General features: G+C 41.9%; 1 protein-coding gene across 1 annotated transcript in view; it reads right to left on the bottom strand.

The window, feature by feature from the left end:
• DNAJC1 (DnaJ heat shock protein family (Hsp40) member C1) overlaps window positions 1-19474 on the bottom strand; it is a 190143-nt gene that overhangs the window by 13317 nt on the left and 157352 nt on the right. The window contains exon 9 of the mRNA XM_038390672.2: window positions 10557-10676. Within this exon, the coding sequence (XP_038246600.1) occupies window positions 10557-10676 (120 nt within the window). The remainder of the gene's footprint in view (window positions 1-10556; window positions 10677-19474) is intronic.

Raw genomic sequence — 19474 nt, forward strand, 5'->3', positions numbered from 1 at the left:
GACTCTAGGTAGATCTGACGGTGCAGGATTGCGTGAGGTATCTTCTTGAACTGCGGTACCATCACTGGAGAAGATGAACAGGACTTCACTCTATGGGAGGTGCAGGGTGCAGTCCCGCCCATTGAGAAGACTGTTTTGGAGCATTTTTTGCTCTCAGTACCATCAGTGTTGACAGATGCTCCAAGTGAGCTCTAGACACACTCACACTGGGGCATGGAGTATCACTCAATACTGAGGATAAGGAAGCAGCAGTCCCCTTAGAGGACTTCAGAGGCAATTTGTCCCTCTTCTTAAGGAGGTGTTTACCTTTACCCTCCTCATGCCTCTGTTTAGACAAGTCCTTGTCTTGCTCGAGGATATGGAGGTGGAGAGTGTTGGTGCCAGAAGGGCTCTACTCTACAATGAGTGTGCCAGTGAGCAGGAAAGCTGAGGATCAGACTGGGGCCTAAGGGAGAGGTCCATTAAGTGCATGATATTCCAGAACTCCTGAGACTGTCTAACATTAGGGGGAAAGGAACAGCAGATTTTGCACTCAGAGGGAATGTGCAGGCAGCATTCATGAGGATCACCAACTGGCAAGACCCAGGGGAAGGGGTTGCAGGGCTTAAAGCTTGGGATCTTGGGCATACTAGGTGCCCCAAATATTGGGGCATCATGGGGGAAATCCCCAAACCCCAAAACCGACTTGCACTAATTAACAACGAACTTAAAAAAACCCAAGCCCCTATTTACAAGGAAAAACAAAAGAATTCAAGTGGGAATGCCAACAGAAGCTGATGAAGGATTCCATCTCAGACTACGAGTTGGAGAAAAGAACTGGAGAGGTGGCAGGTCTGTGCTGCTTCTTTTGAGCATGAGGTGGTGTAGGATGCAGATGCAAGTCAATGGATGCTGCAGTTGAAAAATCTTCCAATCTCAAGAGCATGAGCACTCCACAGTGAATATCCATAGGGACCAGCACTCAAAGAACAATAAAAAGGGTAAAGGTGACATACCCATGCAACCATAACTCTACCCCCCTGGAGGTGGAATTCAGCAACAGCAGCAGATTCACATGGCTATAATGTAGCCATGGTGGTGCACAGAATGGACTTTCATCTTGAACAGTCCCTGGCAAGCAGTGGCGGATTAGCCACTGGGCCAACAGGGCTTGTGCCCAGGGGCCCTGGCCAATTTGGGGGTTCCCGGAAAAATGAGTGCCCCCACACCCCAACCCGCCGGCCCAGCGCTCCTGCCAGGGAGCATGGTCAGGGCGCCGGGGCTTGTGGCCCTCCTGCTGAGGAAATGGGGTTGGGATGCAGGGGCTTGCCCTGCTCCGCCTGGTGCTCCTGCCGCGGTGCGGGGGAAGCCACTGCACCCTGACCCTGTTCTCCGGCAGGAGCGCCGGGTGGGCAGAGCAGGGCAAGCCCCCACGCCCTGACCCCATTTCCCCAGCAGGAGGGCAAGAAAAACTGCAGGAGGAAGGAGTGGGAAGGGGCCCCCACTTGCTCTGGCCCAGGGTCTCACAAACCCCCAATTTGCTTCTGCTTGAAAGTTTTCTTCCTTCGTTAAGACTCAGTATGTGAGGATTTAGGATTTTTAAAAATCACTCAAAATTGCATCTTCCAACTTCATTAGTGACGAGACTCATGCTCTGCTTCCTTCAACCTCAGCTCTATAAACTTTCTATAAAAGCTTAGCTTCTTCTGCATGTTGGGCATGATCCTACCAGTGCAGTCTTGTTCTCAGCTGGTGCAAGACTGCAAGTTGTTGGGACTGTCTATGATGGTATCATGAGCATAAGGGTAAAGGAATTTGTAAGAGTGGTTGAAGGGGTTGTAAAATGTAGTATATGTGGTATTCCTTCTGTGGAGTAGGCTACATGTATGAATGTAGGGCAGGTGTAGGTACCTCCTGTTCAGTACAGGGCAAAGGAAGAGAGAAAGTATGTTTTATGGTAATCTTGGGGGATTGTTATATCTTATGTTACACAATACCGTTCTTAACTGACAATTTAATAGATTTGACTTTTGCTTTTCCTTACAGTGTGTAACATACAACATTTTCAAATATAATTCATGCAGATGCTGCTATATTGAATTTACTGCTAGACTTGGTCAATTTAGTGTTTTAAGGACAACACACCCTCAGTCTTGCAAGGGCCAGTAAGTATATATTACAATTGTTGTCTAAACCTAATTTTGATTAGCCATTACAGACCAGACAAACTCTTCTAACAGCAGTTTTGTGGTTTAGGCAGTGGAGTGGGACTCTGGAGAACTGTGTTCCATTAATGACTCTGCTAAAGACTACCTGTGTGATTTGGGACAAGTAATTTAATCTCTCTGTGCTTCAATTCCCCACCAATAAAATCATATTTAACTTATAGGGCTTTTGCAAGGATAAATCCATTAACACATGTGAGGCAGTCAGAACCCATGATTTAGAGCATCACAGTATTAAAATACCAGTGATTACAGTGATTGTGCTTTTAAAATGTACATATTATATGCAGTGAAATATAAAACACATATTAAGAAAATCAGCACTTTCAAAAATAGGTTGTCTAGTGGCAAAAAACCCAAACAAAACTGATAAATACACTTTTATTTATGGATCATTCCATGTCTAGATGTTCTTCCCAATAATAAACTAATGAATTTAGTATAAACCTAGTTTGTATATTTTGAAAAACAAGCAACTCCTTTTACAATAAAGCATACAAGTATAAAATTAGTATGCACCCAGGAGCTCACCCGAAAAACTCAAAGCTCGTTAATTATTTCATCATCTTTCCTTTGACATATGGGGAAGCTTACAGAACTGCAGAACTCTTACCTCATACTGTCAGGCAACATGCTAATTAGTGAAGTCTGCTTAAATCTATCCACCTGTCCATTGTTTTGCTGCCTACCAGGGCCTTTTTCCATGCTGGCAGCAAATCCCCTATCTGTCTGCTATCGCAACCTGAATGCAAGAGATTAGTGACCACAGAGTCAAGCAAGAATCAGTTTACATCCTCTCAGGCAAGAGAATGATATTATTTCACAAGTATGAAATCTGAGCTCTCTTCGCCTTTAATTTAGAAAACCTGCAGTTAATAATCACATTAAAGTATGTTTTGCATGCCAGACAGTTTTTATTTCCTCTGTTATTTTTACAATTTGAATGCCCTTTGTGATTACCAAAATAATTTGCTGAAAGGCATAAATTAACATTTTAAACTTTTTGTGTACACCAAGGTAGATCTTGTGTGGCCATGAACTTTATATTTTTATAATGTCATATACCAATACCTTTTCTGTGCCTTTAAATTTAACAATGCTAGTAGTATCATTTGTAATAAATCTTCATTTGGCAAACAATGTTAATTTGATAAGAATATCACACTTGAAACCTCCTTTCCTAATTTAGGATCTATTATTAGTTTTCCACACTGTTTAAACACTTCAGATGTACAATTTTGCCTTTCCTTTAAAGGGCAATTGTTTCCTTAAGAACTAAAAGAAAGAAATGAGACCTAAGCCTGAAGCTACAAATTCAGCAAGGAAAATGGGTCAAAGACCAGATGTGTTGAGGCTGACAGAGAGCACTGGTACAGGTAAGCAGGTCAGCAGGCAGGAACTGCAATTAGAATAAACTGAACCCAGTTTCCCTTTCATAATCAAAACACTTGATGAAAACAAATCTAATTAATACCACAAGCCAATTGCAGAGAAAATGATTTTTAAAGTTGTATTATCTTTTCAGTTACAAATACAGTCTTAGTTCATGACACTGATCAGTTTGAGAGCTCCATTTTGAATGGAATTAAGATGATTTACAAGTCCCACATGAAACTACTAGGTTTCAGAGTAGCAGCCGTGTTAGTCTGTATCCGCAAAAAGAAAAGGAGTACTTGTGGCACCTTAGAGACTAACAAATTTGAGCATAAGCTTTCGTGAGCTACAGCTCACTTCGTCGGATGCATTTTTTGATAATTTAGATAAATACAGTTTTAGATAATTAGACACATGGATACATTGAGCCTGGCTTTACCTGGTTTATTTTGGAGTTTTTGAAACACTGGTTGATTAAAGACAATTTTCTTGAATGATCTTAGAATTACTATAGTAGTACAAAAACTCCATGTACATCAAAAGACCGAAGTTATAGCAGCAACCAGTAAGGCCACATAGTTATGGGTCTGTCTATTATATTATAAATCCCTATTTGCAAGGAGTTGTGGATAAATTATATTAAGTTAGACCAGATGCTTATCTAAATTGGTCATAGCCGATTCTGGTAATTTTTAATAGCAGGAGAAAAAGCAACTGTGAAGATATTATTGTGTGTAGTCTTCTTGAATTTAAGAACAACCAAACTATGAAGGCTTACAAAATAACTACTAATCATCATCAGTGACGACACAACTTCTAATTTCACACTTGTGTCCATCAATTCAGGGAGATTCTTTTAAGTTTTTTGCATCAATCTAATTAACAGATTGTTAACTGAATCAAGATAAGAAACTCAGTACGCTCCCAATAAATAAGGAATTTGTTTCTATATTTGTCAGTATCTATAAAACTTCCTCCATCCACCCCAAGCCTTTTTTGGGGAGAGAGCAGAGTTGTCCCCAACCTCTCACTGGCTGCCCCACATTGTCACCTATTCTTTGCTCTCAGCTATGCTTCAGATACCAGTGTAGCATTGCAGGGTTTGAAGTGTTTGCCCCTCTCAGAAAGCAGTCTTTCCCCATCGTAACAGGGTAATAGCCTGTAGCAGGATTGTAGAGTCTGCATGGGGACACAGGACTCCTCTGATGAGTCATATGATGTTGTGTGCTTAAACCCTGCATAAAAATATAAACCCTATTAAGTCATAGTGGCAGCTGGATCTTCACTCCCACCAGGATATGCATCTGAGAGGCAGAAGGAATTAGAGGAAGAAGCAAATGATACCTGGCCAGGAGACCCTAAGAAAAGCCACTTTTGGTAAGAAAGTTTAGGGTATGTCTCTACTAGAAACACAATAGCAGCACAGCTGCAGTGTAGACATTTACTATAGCAAAGGAAGGGGTTCTTCTGCTGCTGTAGTAAATCCACCTCTCCAAGAGCCAGTAACGAGGTCAATGGAAGAATTCTTCTGTTGACTAAGTGGTATCTACAGCATGCTTAGGTCAGCTTAATTACATCGCACAGGGCACAAAATATTTCAAAGCCCTGAGCATTGTAGTTAAGCCAACCTAACTTTGCAACATAGACCTGCACATAAGATATAAAACTCAGTCTGTTATTGTTATCTGAGTCATCAGTAAAGCCAAACCACAGGAAAGGGAATGTTTGAAGTGTGTGTATATTCTGTTTACAGCAGGATGGAAAACCCACCTGCTTACATTTCCTGTCCCTTAGAATGCTGAAGGAGAAAGCTCAGGTTTGAAACTAGGGCTGAAGACACCCTATGTAATAGGGTGCTTGCTGGTTGAGCTCAGCATGCTTTTTATGAAACCCCAGGCCCTTTAAAAGATAGAATTCTGGGTAATGTAGCTCTCAGGTAGGACTGGGAATCCCTAGTTGAAGTACCTGACCAGAGCACATGACCAGGAAGGGTCATGTGATCAGCGGATCAGGTGAAATCTGTGCAGACTGTGAAAGTAGCAGCAGTTCCATACAGTGAAAGAACAGGGTCACAGAAAGGGGCTCTTCTCAATGGCCAGGTCAAAGGCCTGGAATGAGAGAACTTGAATGGAGCAGAGGCTGCTTGCAAGTCTTTTCAGAGAGGAACTATGGAAGGTGCAGCAGCTGTGGCTGTTGGAGCTGGAAAAAAGGCTGTAGAAATGCCCCATGGAAGAATGCAAAATGGTTGTACCAAACTTTAGGGGAAAGCTTAAAGACAGTAGGTAATACAAGGCATTCCCATGAGTCCAAAGGGAAACCAAGCCTGAGGGAAAGGCTCAGGATGGGAGAGTCTCAGCTAGGACTACTGGAGATATTTTTCTGAGGTTTTGTGGAACCAGACCCCAGAACCAGGAGGGGAGGCGTTGTTGAGACTCAAAGAGCTATCCTAAGATGAGAAAACTGAGGCGTAGCACCACGAGCTGCTAAGAAGGACGTTCATCAACTGCTATTACACCACCTGTTTGACAGCACAGATTTCAAGTGGCTGAACCATTTAGGATTATCTTCCCATACCCCGATAAGCAGCAAGGTATGAGCTCCCTTCCCCTAAACTCCCTCTAGCCACTGTTTGGCCAAGACACTGAACAGTGATGCCTTCATCTCACTGCAAGCTAAGAGAGCTCACAAGACATATTATGCTCACTATGCTCAGGTATCAAAGATGTTGTGTAGCAGAACCAAGGAAGAGTATACTACATTCCTGATATTTCTAAGCAAGTTTTTGTTTTTTGTTTTTGTTTTTGTTTTTTAATAAAAGCAAACTTTTCAGGCAGTTTTATTCAAAGAAATAAAGGCCAAAAGCCCAATTATTTTTTAAAAATTTTTTAAAAAATTTAAGACTGGCCAAAAGCATATCATATGATGTATTGTGTCAGGATAAGAATTAACGACCATCCCCCAGGCACACACAAACAAAAGCCAACATACAAAAAACAAACACTTGAAACCACAAAAAGACTACAGTTAAAACAACATTAAGGATCTGACATGTTGACAAAAGCCAGAAACACTCTCCTTAAATCACTTCATTCTGCTTAAGAATTGTAGTGGAAATGAGGATCTCAGAACAGTTTCGTATTGCAAATATCACCACCACAAAGGAATATAAGATGACCTACAGAGTGGGAAGAAAAAAAAATCTGCTGGTGCTCTTTTTTTGCTTCTATTTTATGCATAAGGGTCAGCGCTTTTGGGTTTTCTTTTTTAACACTGCAAATACTATGTTTTTTCTACTGTTTTTGCTAAAGGACCTTTTGTTGATTAAAAAGAGCCAGTGGGATGATGACGACATAAAACACTGAAACTTGAGCAGTTGAAAAGAGGGAAGATTTCTAGTTGGATTATTTTTAAAAAAAAACCAAAAACCTATTTTTGTTAATAACTATTTAGCTAAGCTCCTGACAAACACTTGTAAACTACTGTATTTGAATCGTTGAGGATTGCTTCCAAGTTCTACAAAGAATTCTTTGCAGAAAGAGAGAAAACAAGACTCCTGATACTTCTGGCAAAAAGTAAGCAAGAATTATTGTAAAAATCTCAGGCTCTCTGGATATATTATAAAGAAGAAAAAGCCCACAAAACGTTCCCTCTAAGCTGCGCAGCCGGGAAGAGGTGCCTTTCCCCCGGCCCCAGCCCTGGTGCTGTCGTGGCAGGGGAAAGGCACCTTGGCCCCAGCCCTGGGCTGCTGCAGAGAGAGAGGGCTGGGGGGAGTCCTCTCTCCTCATTGCAGCCCTGGGGCAGCCTGCACCCCAAATCCCACATGCCTGGCCCCACCCAGAGCCCACACCCCCTGCATCCCAATCCTCTGCCCCAGCCCTGAGCCCCATCTCACACCTTGAACCCCTCCCCCCTTCCATACTCCAGACCCCTCACCCCCATCCCCTGCCCCAGCTCAGAGCCTCTCATCCCCTGCAACCCTCTGCCCCAGCCCTGAGTCCCCACCCCCGCCATACATCACTTCCATATTGGTGCACATAAAATTCATTCCACACATGGATGTAAACAATTAGAGGGAACATTGCACACTATTATTTTTTTTGCTTTGAAGACCACATGTAAGGGTTCTGGTTCATTCCTTAGATGAGAGAAACCCAGTGACCCTCTGGCCTGGATAATGCTAGACTAGGCTGTAAATAAAGATTCCATGTCACTTTTGACAAGATTAAGGGATAACCTAATATCTATGTTTATGGTAGTTCCTAACTCCAGTTCCTAACTCCAAAGCATCAGTGGTGGGGGAGCTAATGTACACAGGGCTCCAGGCAATTGCTGTCCTTTTAAGCACCATTTCGTTGAAACCTGCTCAGTGCAGGTCTATGCAATACAGTGGTAAATATAATCGTGATTGCTGGTGCCTGGTGTACAAAAGTGGAGCTGCACCAGCATTAGCGGGAAGTGTTCAGATTAAAGCCTAGTAAAGACAAGGCTTACATAAATTACTTTATTGCTGAGGCTACATATTGGGGTGCCTGTTTACTGACACCCCCTCTACCTCCCAAGTTCTGGCCAGGCTCACTTTGCAGGAACCCTGCCCTTTCAGTCCCCATTTGCAGGCCCCTTTAGAACTGTATACAGGCTTTCATGTGAATAACATCTCCTTCTGTCTGGGGCTGGTTTAATAGCAAACTCCGCTTAATCCTCAAAGTTCCAAAATAAAGTCCATCACCACACAACAGTCCATACTTAGTTCTGGGGTCTTCTCTCACAGCTGGAACTCTTCTGTCCTAGTCTGTTTTCACACCCCATCCTCTCAGCTCATCCTAGCTGGAACTTAGCTTTCTGGCACAGGCCTCTAGGCCCCCAATTTGTAGGCCCAAACTCCGTCTGGGTTTCCAAACAGGAGCCTCCCTAGGCTCCAGCTCGGTCACATCTCCCTTGGTCTTGTGGTCTTCCCTGCAGCAGCCCTTCACACACACTACAATTTCCTGCGCTTCCCCCCTTCTCTGCAGCCTCCTGCTGCTCTTTATAGGGCAATCATCCTGATCTCTTCCAGGTGCGACTCATTCTGTAATCATGGGTGGCTAGTTTCAGCAGGAGCCACCATTACACACAGACCACAAGAAATCAATGCTATAGCAGGTATATTTCCAGATCCTGACTCCTCTTGTAAAAAATCTCTTATGATTCCTTTTTCCTTGCCAGCTCAGTGCTTACAGGATATATCTCTTGCATCTCTCACCAGATAGCTCAAGGGACAGAGGACACAGTGGCTCAGTCTCTCTCTCTCTCTCTCCCTCCGAGTCTGAGCAGCAGTCTTCTTTCTCCCCCCCAATACTGGGCATGTAGAGGCAACATTTTGGGATCTCTCATGTGTGAAAGGCTCTCTATAAAAATAGTTTTTACATACATATACAGAGAGAGAGAGAGAGAGAGAGAGAGAGAGAGAGACTCGACAACGGATGAAGAAGGGTGTAGAATGTAATCTTTTAGGACAGGTTTTTGCATCATGTAATTTGTTAGCGCCCAGAGACTTTAGTAATGGACCCACTAGATATTCAAAGACAGATTCTAAATGTCTTGGTCTTTTTATTCTCTGTCTGTACAGTGCCTACCAGAATGGGGTCCATGACTAGCACTCCCAGGAACTACAGTAATATAAATAATAAGAATAATAATGATAATGGTCTGTCTCAGGCAGATTTTGTTAACAATTTTTTGCAAGTCTGTGTTTAAAGATTTATTTTTCACATGTAGTACACTGTCAAGCTGCTTACAATAAAATATATTGGCTACAACTGATGAGTAAAATAAAGTGTATTTTAATGAGGCCCTCCCTGGCCAGTACTATTAAGTGAGACACACTCCGATCCCTAAATAGGACACAACATATTTCACTATCTTCAGTATATTGTGTTATGAATTGCTTAGTCACATGCACATCAAGATCTCTCCAGCTTGCCTGGATACAATATAGGTTAATTTAATTTCTTAATGACATCACAATAGGGATAAACACACCTTTCTGTGTTTGTTTCCAGAGAAAAAGTAAAAACACTTTATAAACTGGTTTGCAGATAACCCACTGTAACCTATAGGAAAATTTATAACTATTTGAGTAAATGAAGGTTTGGTTTTCAAAAAAAGTATCTTTGCTAGGTTTTTATTACTAAATACAGAACATCAAGCTCCAAAATGTGCATCAACAGAATTAAACATTTAAATCTTATTCTCTTTAACCCCCTCCAGACTCTTTGGAATAGGATCAACTAAAAGGACTTTTGAATGGTCCTCTGCAGACACTGTAGAGCATGTACAAGTGATCTATTGCTGAAAATGAAAAAATCTTTTTATAGACCACTCAAGAGTGTTCAGGATAACACTTTAAATCCTTAAGTACAGTTTTTTAATATCTATGGCAAACCACTATAAAATATGTATTTGAATAAGGATATTAATTATTTTACACAATACCATTGTTAACCATATTATAGTCTGGAAATAGAAATTGCAATAGTATCAATCTCAGACCAACTTTTATCATTTTGTAGAAATATTTCAGTTTAATTAATGGAAACCCCGTCTAAATGCTATTAGCCGATTCATACTTTTTTTTTTTAAACCTGGCTTAAACAGAACTGTAAACTTTAACTAAGTCTCACAAATGTTCTTTTGCAGTTAAAAGGGGTTACTATGAACACTAAAACTGGCATTGTTTTTCTGTTATCAGGTTACAGTAGCTCAGGTCTCTAAGCACCAGAATCCCCCATACAGCTGATCAGTTACAGCTGTTAATTGTGGAGCAAGGGACTGCTGACATCTGCTTCTTGCTTAGTTAGTTAATGGTTCACTTCCAGGTCCTAAAAGGATTGCAGCCTCTCTCAAAAGACAATGTTGGTCCCCATCTATATCTGCCTTCTACACTGCCTGTCTTGTTCTGGTTTGTCACTCTCCATACAAAGCAAATCTGAGTGAACTCACATCTGCCACTGATCGACCCATTTCGTGAGCAATCTTTTCCCATCGACCTGGGGTCCCCCCTGGGAACTTAACCATACTTCTTGTCAGCTGGCTAAGGTCCTCTTCTGTCCATTCAGGTGCCTGCAAAACATTTGTAAAACATTTATTATGCTGGGAAAATGAAAAAAAATGTAGTTGGATAAAATACTGAACAAAAAATTACATAAATCAATCAAATAATGGATGTTGTAACAATGTAATTTAATATGGTTTCCAAAGCTTGTTAGTTGAATGCTCTGTTTCTTCCACTCTGTTATAGAGAACAGTACATAAAAACAACCGTCAGTGAAGGAACCTGAACCATTAAAATATTTAATATACAAAATGTACATTAGTGCAGTACACACATTTAACTTAGGTCACTATGAAAAAAGCAAGGAAAAATCAAAAACAATTTTACTACTTAAAGATTAAACCACAGTAAGATATGACATTTTAGATAATATATAAAATCCTCTTACATATAACTGAATGATATATAAAGGAAGAAAAATCTTTAAAAAGTCCTCAATTAAAAAAAATACTGAAAATAATCCTAAATGTTATTTAAAAATCTGTATCTTAAAATAGCATGCCCAATTCAGTCAGTTGTTAAAGCACCCATAATGTATTATATTTTAACATTTTGGCACAATACAGGAGTGAAATCTGACAATTTTACGTTCCACTGAGTTTTTTTTTTTAAAGCAGCTAAACCCTGTGGCTTCTGTGCACTGCACACAGATGAAGAAAACAGAAAGAAACTGGACATTTTCAAAGAGCAACAAGGCCCAATAACCAAAATATAAAACAATGTTCTACTGTAACAGCATGCTGCAAATTGTACACAATTTCCTCCTTTATGACAACCATATAAAACTAAGTAAAAAGCAAGAAAACACTGGTTCCTCAAATATAATGGTAACATTAACTATTAAATCTTTGTATGTTAAATTGCCTCTCCAAGAACACAAGGTTCTGCACCAGCCTTCCACACTAGTAAAAGTAGAGATGATTGAACTAAGCTTTTGTAAAAAAGTTAATCATTTCTATTTTTTTAAAAAGAATCCTTTATGATAAATATCTTTTCTAATCACCATTTCTGATAATGAATAGACATATATCAAGCAGTTTGCATTACAGAGCCATCAGAACAGAACAACAGTCAGAGGTGAGTGACCCCAGGGACCATCTCCACAGCTACAGCAAAGCTTCTCCCTGACACTAATCCTGCCTGTCATTCTCCCACTGTGCTCTAACCACACTGACATCCGCCTGCCGCACTGCAAGCTTAACGGGCCCTTCCTGACTTTTTACTGTCTCCCCCAATCAATGGTTCAAGCGTGCTCTTTTCACCATGTCCAAATGGCAGCTTCACTCATAATCAAAGTGTGTTGCCCCTGTTAAAGGGCTTCCCGAAAGGCTCTACCATTTGCATTCATTTGCAAAGCAAACTACTTTTATTCACTTTGTTCTGCTCTCAAGAATGTTCCCTGAAGCAGATAAATTGGCATAAATACAACCTGCCACTTGAGAGAGTAAATAATAGCCAATAGTGGGGAGGATTTTATCAATTGTTCTATTTTGTAGCCACGTAATTCTTTGTTCATCAAATGATAAAAGCCTCAAATATTCATATTTATATAGTTTTTAATACAAGCATGAATTCATTATCTATCACAGTTTAAATGTCACACACACACACACACACACACACACACAGAGTAGTGTGTGTGTGAGATATAGCACTTACATACCCACTTTATTATATATGTAGTGTATACTAGTGATTTGTGGAGAACATGCTAAATACAAACCAGGTCTCATTATCACACAGTAACCTTACATTTTATTTATTGTACAAAATAAAAGCCTACATGTTCTGAATTAAAACCTCTTTATTTACATATTTCCATAACTTTGCGGTTCATAGAAGTGAGGTTATTGGGTACCTATAAATATTCTAGTTTTGAAAATATAATTCCAGCACTATTTATTTATTTTTAAAATAAAAGAGGCTAAGAGAATTTTTATTAAGTTTTTCATAAGTAGTATATAACTGCACACATTGAATGTAAGCATTAGTAAATGCAATGTTTCAGTAACAAATGAAAGTTATGTTTTACATTGATTTCAAATGTAAATGATTGTAGCACAAAAGGAGCTGCACAGATGCATCTTAACACAATGTTCAAAGAATATCCAAACAATTTCACACAAAAATCGAATTCATATTTCTGCACTACTAGAAACATTTTAGAGGTAACAAATTGTCTGATATGTTTTTAATTCTTTAAAACAATTTTTTGTAAGATTTGATTCTTGGATGTGTCGCATATTTTAATTCCTGTGTGTAAATGTTACAAAAGTAAAACACAAATATTTTCCTTAGCTATCTTCATCATATAGGAATTCTAATAAAAAACTACTGTCTACTGATCTTTAAAAAACAATATGGATCTTTAAGAAAAACAACAAACCTACTAATTCTATGTGCATCTATGATACTAATATATTGAATGTACTGAATGAAAAAAAAAATTCAATAAGATGGTAACGTACAATAATACAATTTTAAAAAATAAAATAAAAATAAGGACATAACATTGGTAGGTCTGAAATTCTTTGATTGAGGTTTTTAGGAATCCATTAACAACCACAAGTGCTGTAAAGAGCTTTGGTGAATTTGCAATTCCTCAGCAATGGATAATTGTGTCTTTAGATGCAACAGCGCCTACTATGATCCAACTACTACAAGCAGCCAGGAGGGTGGCCACAGTGTGAATGTATTCTCCCTGTTCTGATCTGGAGCCAGCTGTAACAGAGTCTCAAATGAATGCATAAGCATACTGCTTTGTCACTTAAAACCATGTGTGTCCAATATTACTGAAACACTGGGCCAAAATTCATCTCTGCAGTTAGGTAATGGAAGATACCACATAGTGAGGGGACAGCTATTGTGACTACACAAGCATTCAGATTTTGCATCAGAAAAGCCCTGCTCTGGGATTAACTCTCCATACTGAATACAAAATGAAAGTAAGCAGAGCTATAGGCCTCAGCTTTTAACTAGGGCTGTCGATTAATCACAGTTAACTCACGTGATTAACTCAAAAAAAAAATTAATCACAATTAAAAAAAGTATTGCAATTAATGGCACTGTTAATCAAATACCAATTTAAATTTATTAAATATTTTTGGATGTTTTTCTACATTTCAAATATATCGATTTCTATTACAACACAGAATAAAAAAAGTGTACAGTGCTCACTTTATATTATTTTTATTACAAATATTTGCACTGTAAAAATGATGAACTAGTATTTTTCAATTCACCTCCACACAAGTACTGTAGTGCAAGCTCTTTATCATGAAAGTAACTTACAAATGTAGATTTTTTTGTTGTTTCATAACTGCACTCAAAAACAAAATGTAAAACTTTAGAGCCTACAAGTCCACTCAGTCCTACTTCTTGTTCAGCCAATCGCCAAGATAAAACAAGTCTGTTTACAGTTGCAGGAGATAATGCTGCCTGCTTCTTGTTTACGTCACCTGAAAGTGAGAACAGGCGTTCGCATGGCACTTTTGTAGCCGGCAATTAACGCAACCCAAGGCCCATTTGGATATCTTTGAGCCGATATCGTGGAGCCTTTGGAACTTTCTGCAAATGAAAGGAAAAGTTTAGGGGACTTCCTGAAGACCTTAGTCCTGTCCAAATAGAATGCTAGTACTTTTCTAACATCTAGCATATGTAAAATCGCCTCCCTGTTGTCACGATGTGGTTTGGTTTAAAAAGCGGGAAGATGGATCTGTTGATTCCCATGGAAAGTGGAGGCAACTTTAGGGAGAAACTTGGGATGCGGACTCAGAGTTGCTTTGTCTTTAAAAAAAAGACAGTATATGTTTGGTGTGTTATTAGGGCTGCTATTTCTATGTGCCTAGCTGAGGTGATGGCAATTAGAAATGCTGTCTTCATAGACAGGTTTTAAGAGAGAGCAAGTTGCCATGGGTTCAAAAGGAGGTCCAATCAAAGCACTGAGAACTAGGTTAAGATCCCAGGTTGGAGCAGATGGTCTCACATGCAGGAAGAGATTCCCAATGCCCTTAAGAAATCTACGTGTCAGTGACTGAGCAAACACCGAGTATCCGTCTATCTGACGGTTAGTAACTGGAAAATTACAAAAAGAAAAGGAGGACTTGTGGCACCTTAGAGACTAACAGATTTATTAGAGCATAAGCTTTCGTGAGCTACAGCTCACTTCATCGGAAAATTACAGCAGCAACATGTACCTTAAGGGAGCTGAGTGAGGGTTCTGACCTCTTGTGGTCTAAAATGTAATCTAAAAATCAGAGGGAGGGAAGACAAAGTTGGGTCTGTGTGCTTAGAATGACATCGAACTTGGAATCATTTCTATTTTTGTAGGTAAGTACATCAAGTGGTAGACTTTTGGCTGTACAGCAACACGTCTTTCACCTCCCAGAGCATTCTAACTCTAAGTCTTGGAACAAAGAAGGAGCCAAATCTGGAGGTGGAGAACCTGCAGGTTGGGGTGAAGGATCAGCCCGTCGCTTTGAGAGCGCTGGGGGGGAATGAGCCAAAGAGGAACCACAGGACATATTGCCTTCTGTGTCAGGTAAGGGAACCAGACTGTCTTGGCCAGGAGGGGGCAATCAGAATAGCTCTTACTTTGTTTCATCAAATTTTCAACAGGACCTTGGATAGAAGAGGAAAGGCATACAAGAGATCTCTGTCCCATAGGAGGATGAGGGCATCTCTGAGTGAATGATTCCCCAGGCTGGCCCTGGAGCAGTAACAAGGACATTTCTTGTTCTGGTAAGTAGCAAAGAGATCTGTAGTCGAGGTTCCCCAAAGAGCGAATAGGTCTCAAAGCATCTCTGAGTTCAGCTCCCATTCGTGGTTGTGAGAAAAGTACCGACTGAGGCTGTCGGCTGTCACCTTCTGTATCTCTGGTAGTTAGATAGCTGAGATGAGCACATTGTGATGGGTGCACCGATTACAAAGTTTGAGAGCTTCTGTGCAGAGGGAGAGAGATCTGGCACCCCTCTGGCGATTTATATAAAAACATACAGGTCATATTGTCCATCATGACCTTTCTGTGGGTGTTCTTGATGAAAGGCAGAAAGTGTGCACAGGTGTTCCTGATTGCACTTAGTTCCAAAAGACTGATATGGAGAATCACTTCTGTGGAAGACCACTTGCCTTGAACCTTGCAGTCATGTAGGCGAGCTCTCCAGCCTATTAGGGAGGCATCCATCAGAATCAGTTGCAAGAATGGAATGCCTGCTCGGACATTGGATGGGCCTTTTTCACCAGTCCAGGGGGTGCTTTACTGCAGAGGGAAGTGATAGTTTGGTTAGTTTGTCCCTGTTCAGGGGATAGACAGAAGTGAGCCACATCTGAAGACACCCCATGAACATCTGGGCGTTTGGGGTGATGAAGCTGCATGCTATGACCTAGCAGCTGCAGGCAGTTCCCGGCCGATGTTTGAGACCTGGCCTGGACTGTCTTTATGAGACTTGTAAGAGGGTGAGTCTGTGTAACGGGAGGAATGCTCTCATTTGTACTGCATCAAGGTAGGTGCCAATAAACTCCAGTCGCTGTACTGGTATCAGTGCTGATTTCTCTAAGTTGAGCTGTAGATCCAGCTATGCAAATGTGCACGTGGTCGTCTAGGTAGCTCCTATGGTGTCCTGAAATGAGGAAGTCCTGAAGAGGCAGTCGTCTAGATATGGGTAGATCACAATGCCCAATGTTTGCAGGTGCGCTGCTACGAGAGAGAACACCTTGGAGAATGCCCTGGGTGTGGAGGAGACAGCTGTAAACTAAGAAAGCCACCGATGTGGCTTGCGCCCTAGTTGAATGGGCGGTCACAATCGCCAGTGGAGGCACTTTCACCAGATCACAGCAGCAGCAGCAACCAGTAGTGATCCAGGATGAAATTCTCTAAGAGGACACCGCACGACCTTTCATCCTGTCTGCCATCACGATGAACAGCTGCCTTGATTTATGAAATGGCTTGGTCCTGTCGATTTAGAAGGCTAATGCCCTCCTGACATCCAGAGATGCAATCTGTGCTCCTCCTCTGACTTTGAGGTTTTGGAAAGGTAAATATATGTCCTGGCCCATATGAAACTGAAACCACCTTGGGCAGGAATGCCAGGTGCAGATGGCGCTGATCCTTGTCCTTATAGAACACCATATAGGGTGGCTCCGAGGTAAGGGCCCTAATCTCAGAGACCCTGTGGGCAGATGTTATTGCAACCAGGAATGAAACCTTCTGGGAAACGAGGAGAAGGGAGCAGGAAGCCAGAGGCTTGAAGGGGGAGGGGGTCCCATGGCTGGCTTGCCCTTGGATTGCAAGGCCGTAGCCATGTCCAGCGCCTGGGATGGTGTCTGCAACACTGGAAGGCCCATAGAGGTCAAAGGTCCCAGTAGCAGCCGGGGTCCTCTGCCGCTTTCAGGAGTCGGATCCTTAGCTGGGCTTATAATGGAGGCACCCTGATGCTTCTGGGTACTGTGCTTCAGAGCTGCCGACACCGAAGAGGCTGCACTGGGGAACCCCTCTGGCTGACCAATGACTCAGTTTGGGAGCTTGGAGCTTTTACAGGGGGAATCTGCTGGTCTTTTCTGTTACTCTACTCCCTCTGAAGTTGAAAGCTCCGGGGATGATCCGGGGTCAGCACTGGAGTCCCCTAGAAGGTGACATGCCTTCTCCTTCAACTTTTAACTTCAGCTCCTGGTTCTTGTGAGACCTCAGCTTTAGCTGATGGTTGAGGGAGCACTTCTGAGGGATATGAGACTCTCTTCCAGGCACTAGACACAGTGAGCATGTCTGGCCATTACAGAAATCAACTCCTTGCAGGAGAAGGCACCTCTTGAAGCCGGGGGTGCCAGGCAGGATGGGAGGCGTGGGGGGCCTATCACCCTCTAGCAATGAGGAATGCAGAAGAAAGTTCTTCCTTCTTTTTTTCAACTGGAAGAACTCAGGTAATCTTCTAAATGCCCCTGGAGTGGAGAAAATCCCCCCAGACTGGGTGGGAAAAACAAACAAGTTTTTTCTTCCTTTTTTTAATCCCAATGGAGTAAAAAAGGAAATATTAACTATTAAGGATAACAAAAGGAACAAAAACAACTACTACTGATGCTAATGACACAGACAAGGAAGGGACAACTGCCCGCTCCATTTGAGGACAAAAGTGGTAGAGAAGGAACTGAGGAGGATATGCCCATGCAGTGCTGGATAGCCTCGAGACAGACTACGAGGGAGGGAGAGCGCATGTGGGGGTTGAACGGATACTGCTACCTAAAATCTCAGTGCAGGGGTGCAGATAAACCTAGTGTGGAGCATCCATATGGACATTACTCAAAGAAGAATCCAAAGATCTGTTAGGGATGGGCCTGGAGAGGAAGCGGCACCGTAACAAGACCTGGAGCTAGAGACTGGTAAATTTGTCCCACAATTTCCCTGGATAAAAAAATAATGTAGGTCTTTCATTGCTGTAGTAAGCCCGTCCTCTGATATTTGCACCTAGCCCCAGCAATGACAGATGCACTACCTGATTGCCTGTACCAGACCTGCAAATCATCAGTGTCTTCAGTCTTCACTTTATGTGAAATATATGCCTTTCACCTCAGACATTATGCAGGGAGCAGCAGACCACAGTAATGGAGACGGCATTTGCCACACTGGCATCCAAATGATTTAAAGGTAACACCATCCTGCCTTCAGGATGTCAAATTCACACTCCGCCACCATCCTGCAACTATGTAACTAAGCATGTAATTAAACCTTCTTTTGCCAGGCCCTTGAAGGTCAGGGTACAGTTGCACAAGCCATGTCAGCAGAGGGACAGCGAGGTTCCCTAAAACAGTTGGCATGTAGACTCTGTTGATAATCATGTCATTTGAAGGGAATAACGTCTCTGTGTGTCCAAAAAGGTAAATGCAAGACAGTGTGATCCCACTACTCTGTCCTTGTGGTCCTGCACCAGAAGCGCTGGTCTCCATTTAGTGAATCTGCAGCTATGGCAGCAAGCATCAGGTGCCTTAATTGTGCCATGACTGTCTGTACTCCTTCTGAGACCCACTGCTGCTGTCTTCCTAACAGAAACTGCTGCTGAAATGTCCACCACTATCTCATAGACCCTCTATCTGTATCCTGCAACAGTGAGCTGCGAGCAGGAAAAGCTTTTCCACCAGTGCTGGACCCCTGGTGTGTCTTTGGCTGGAACAGCTAAAAGTAGGGAGTTGGCAGATCTGGAAGAGCCTCAGCTAGATGCGTTGGTGGACTAAGAACACTTTTGCACAGAGGCTTGGGACAGACAGACAAGTTCTCCCACAATACACCACAAACCTAGCCCTAGATATAACCAGTGAGGCACTAAGAACCTTAGGATACACTTCCAGGTATCCTAGTGTCAAACATGTTTCAATGCAGCGCTAGAGGTAGGGTTGCCAACTTTCTAATCGCACAAAACTGAATACCCTAGCCCTGCCACTTCCCCGAAGCCCCGCACCTGCTCACTACATTCCCCCTCCCTCGGTGTCTTGCTCTCCCTCACTTTCACTGGGCTGGGGCAGAAGGTTGGGGTTCAGGAGAGGGTAAGGGCTCTAACTGGGGGGTGGGAAGTGGGCTCCGGGGGGAGGAAGGGGGGTGCCAGAAATGAGGGATTCAGAGTACAGGAGGGGGAAAGCCTGACCCAATTGAAGTCAATGGCAGTTTGGACATTTATTTCAATTGGAGCAGGATTTCACCATAAGAATCACTTTGGTTAGTTTACTGAATGAAATACATTTCTAGGCTCTGATCCTACAAACACTCATGCATGTGAATAACTAAGCATGCAAGCAGTCTTTTCATTCTTTATCATGTGCATTA

Source organism: Dermochelys coriacea, chromosome 2 (genome assembly GCF_009764565.3).
Source record: "Dermochelys coriacea isolate rDerCor1 chromosome 2, rDerCor1.pri.v4, whole genome shotgun sequence".
Classification (NCBI taxonomy): domain Eukaryota; kingdom Metazoa; phylum Chordata; order Testudines; family Dermochelyidae; genus Dermochelys; species Dermochelys coriacea.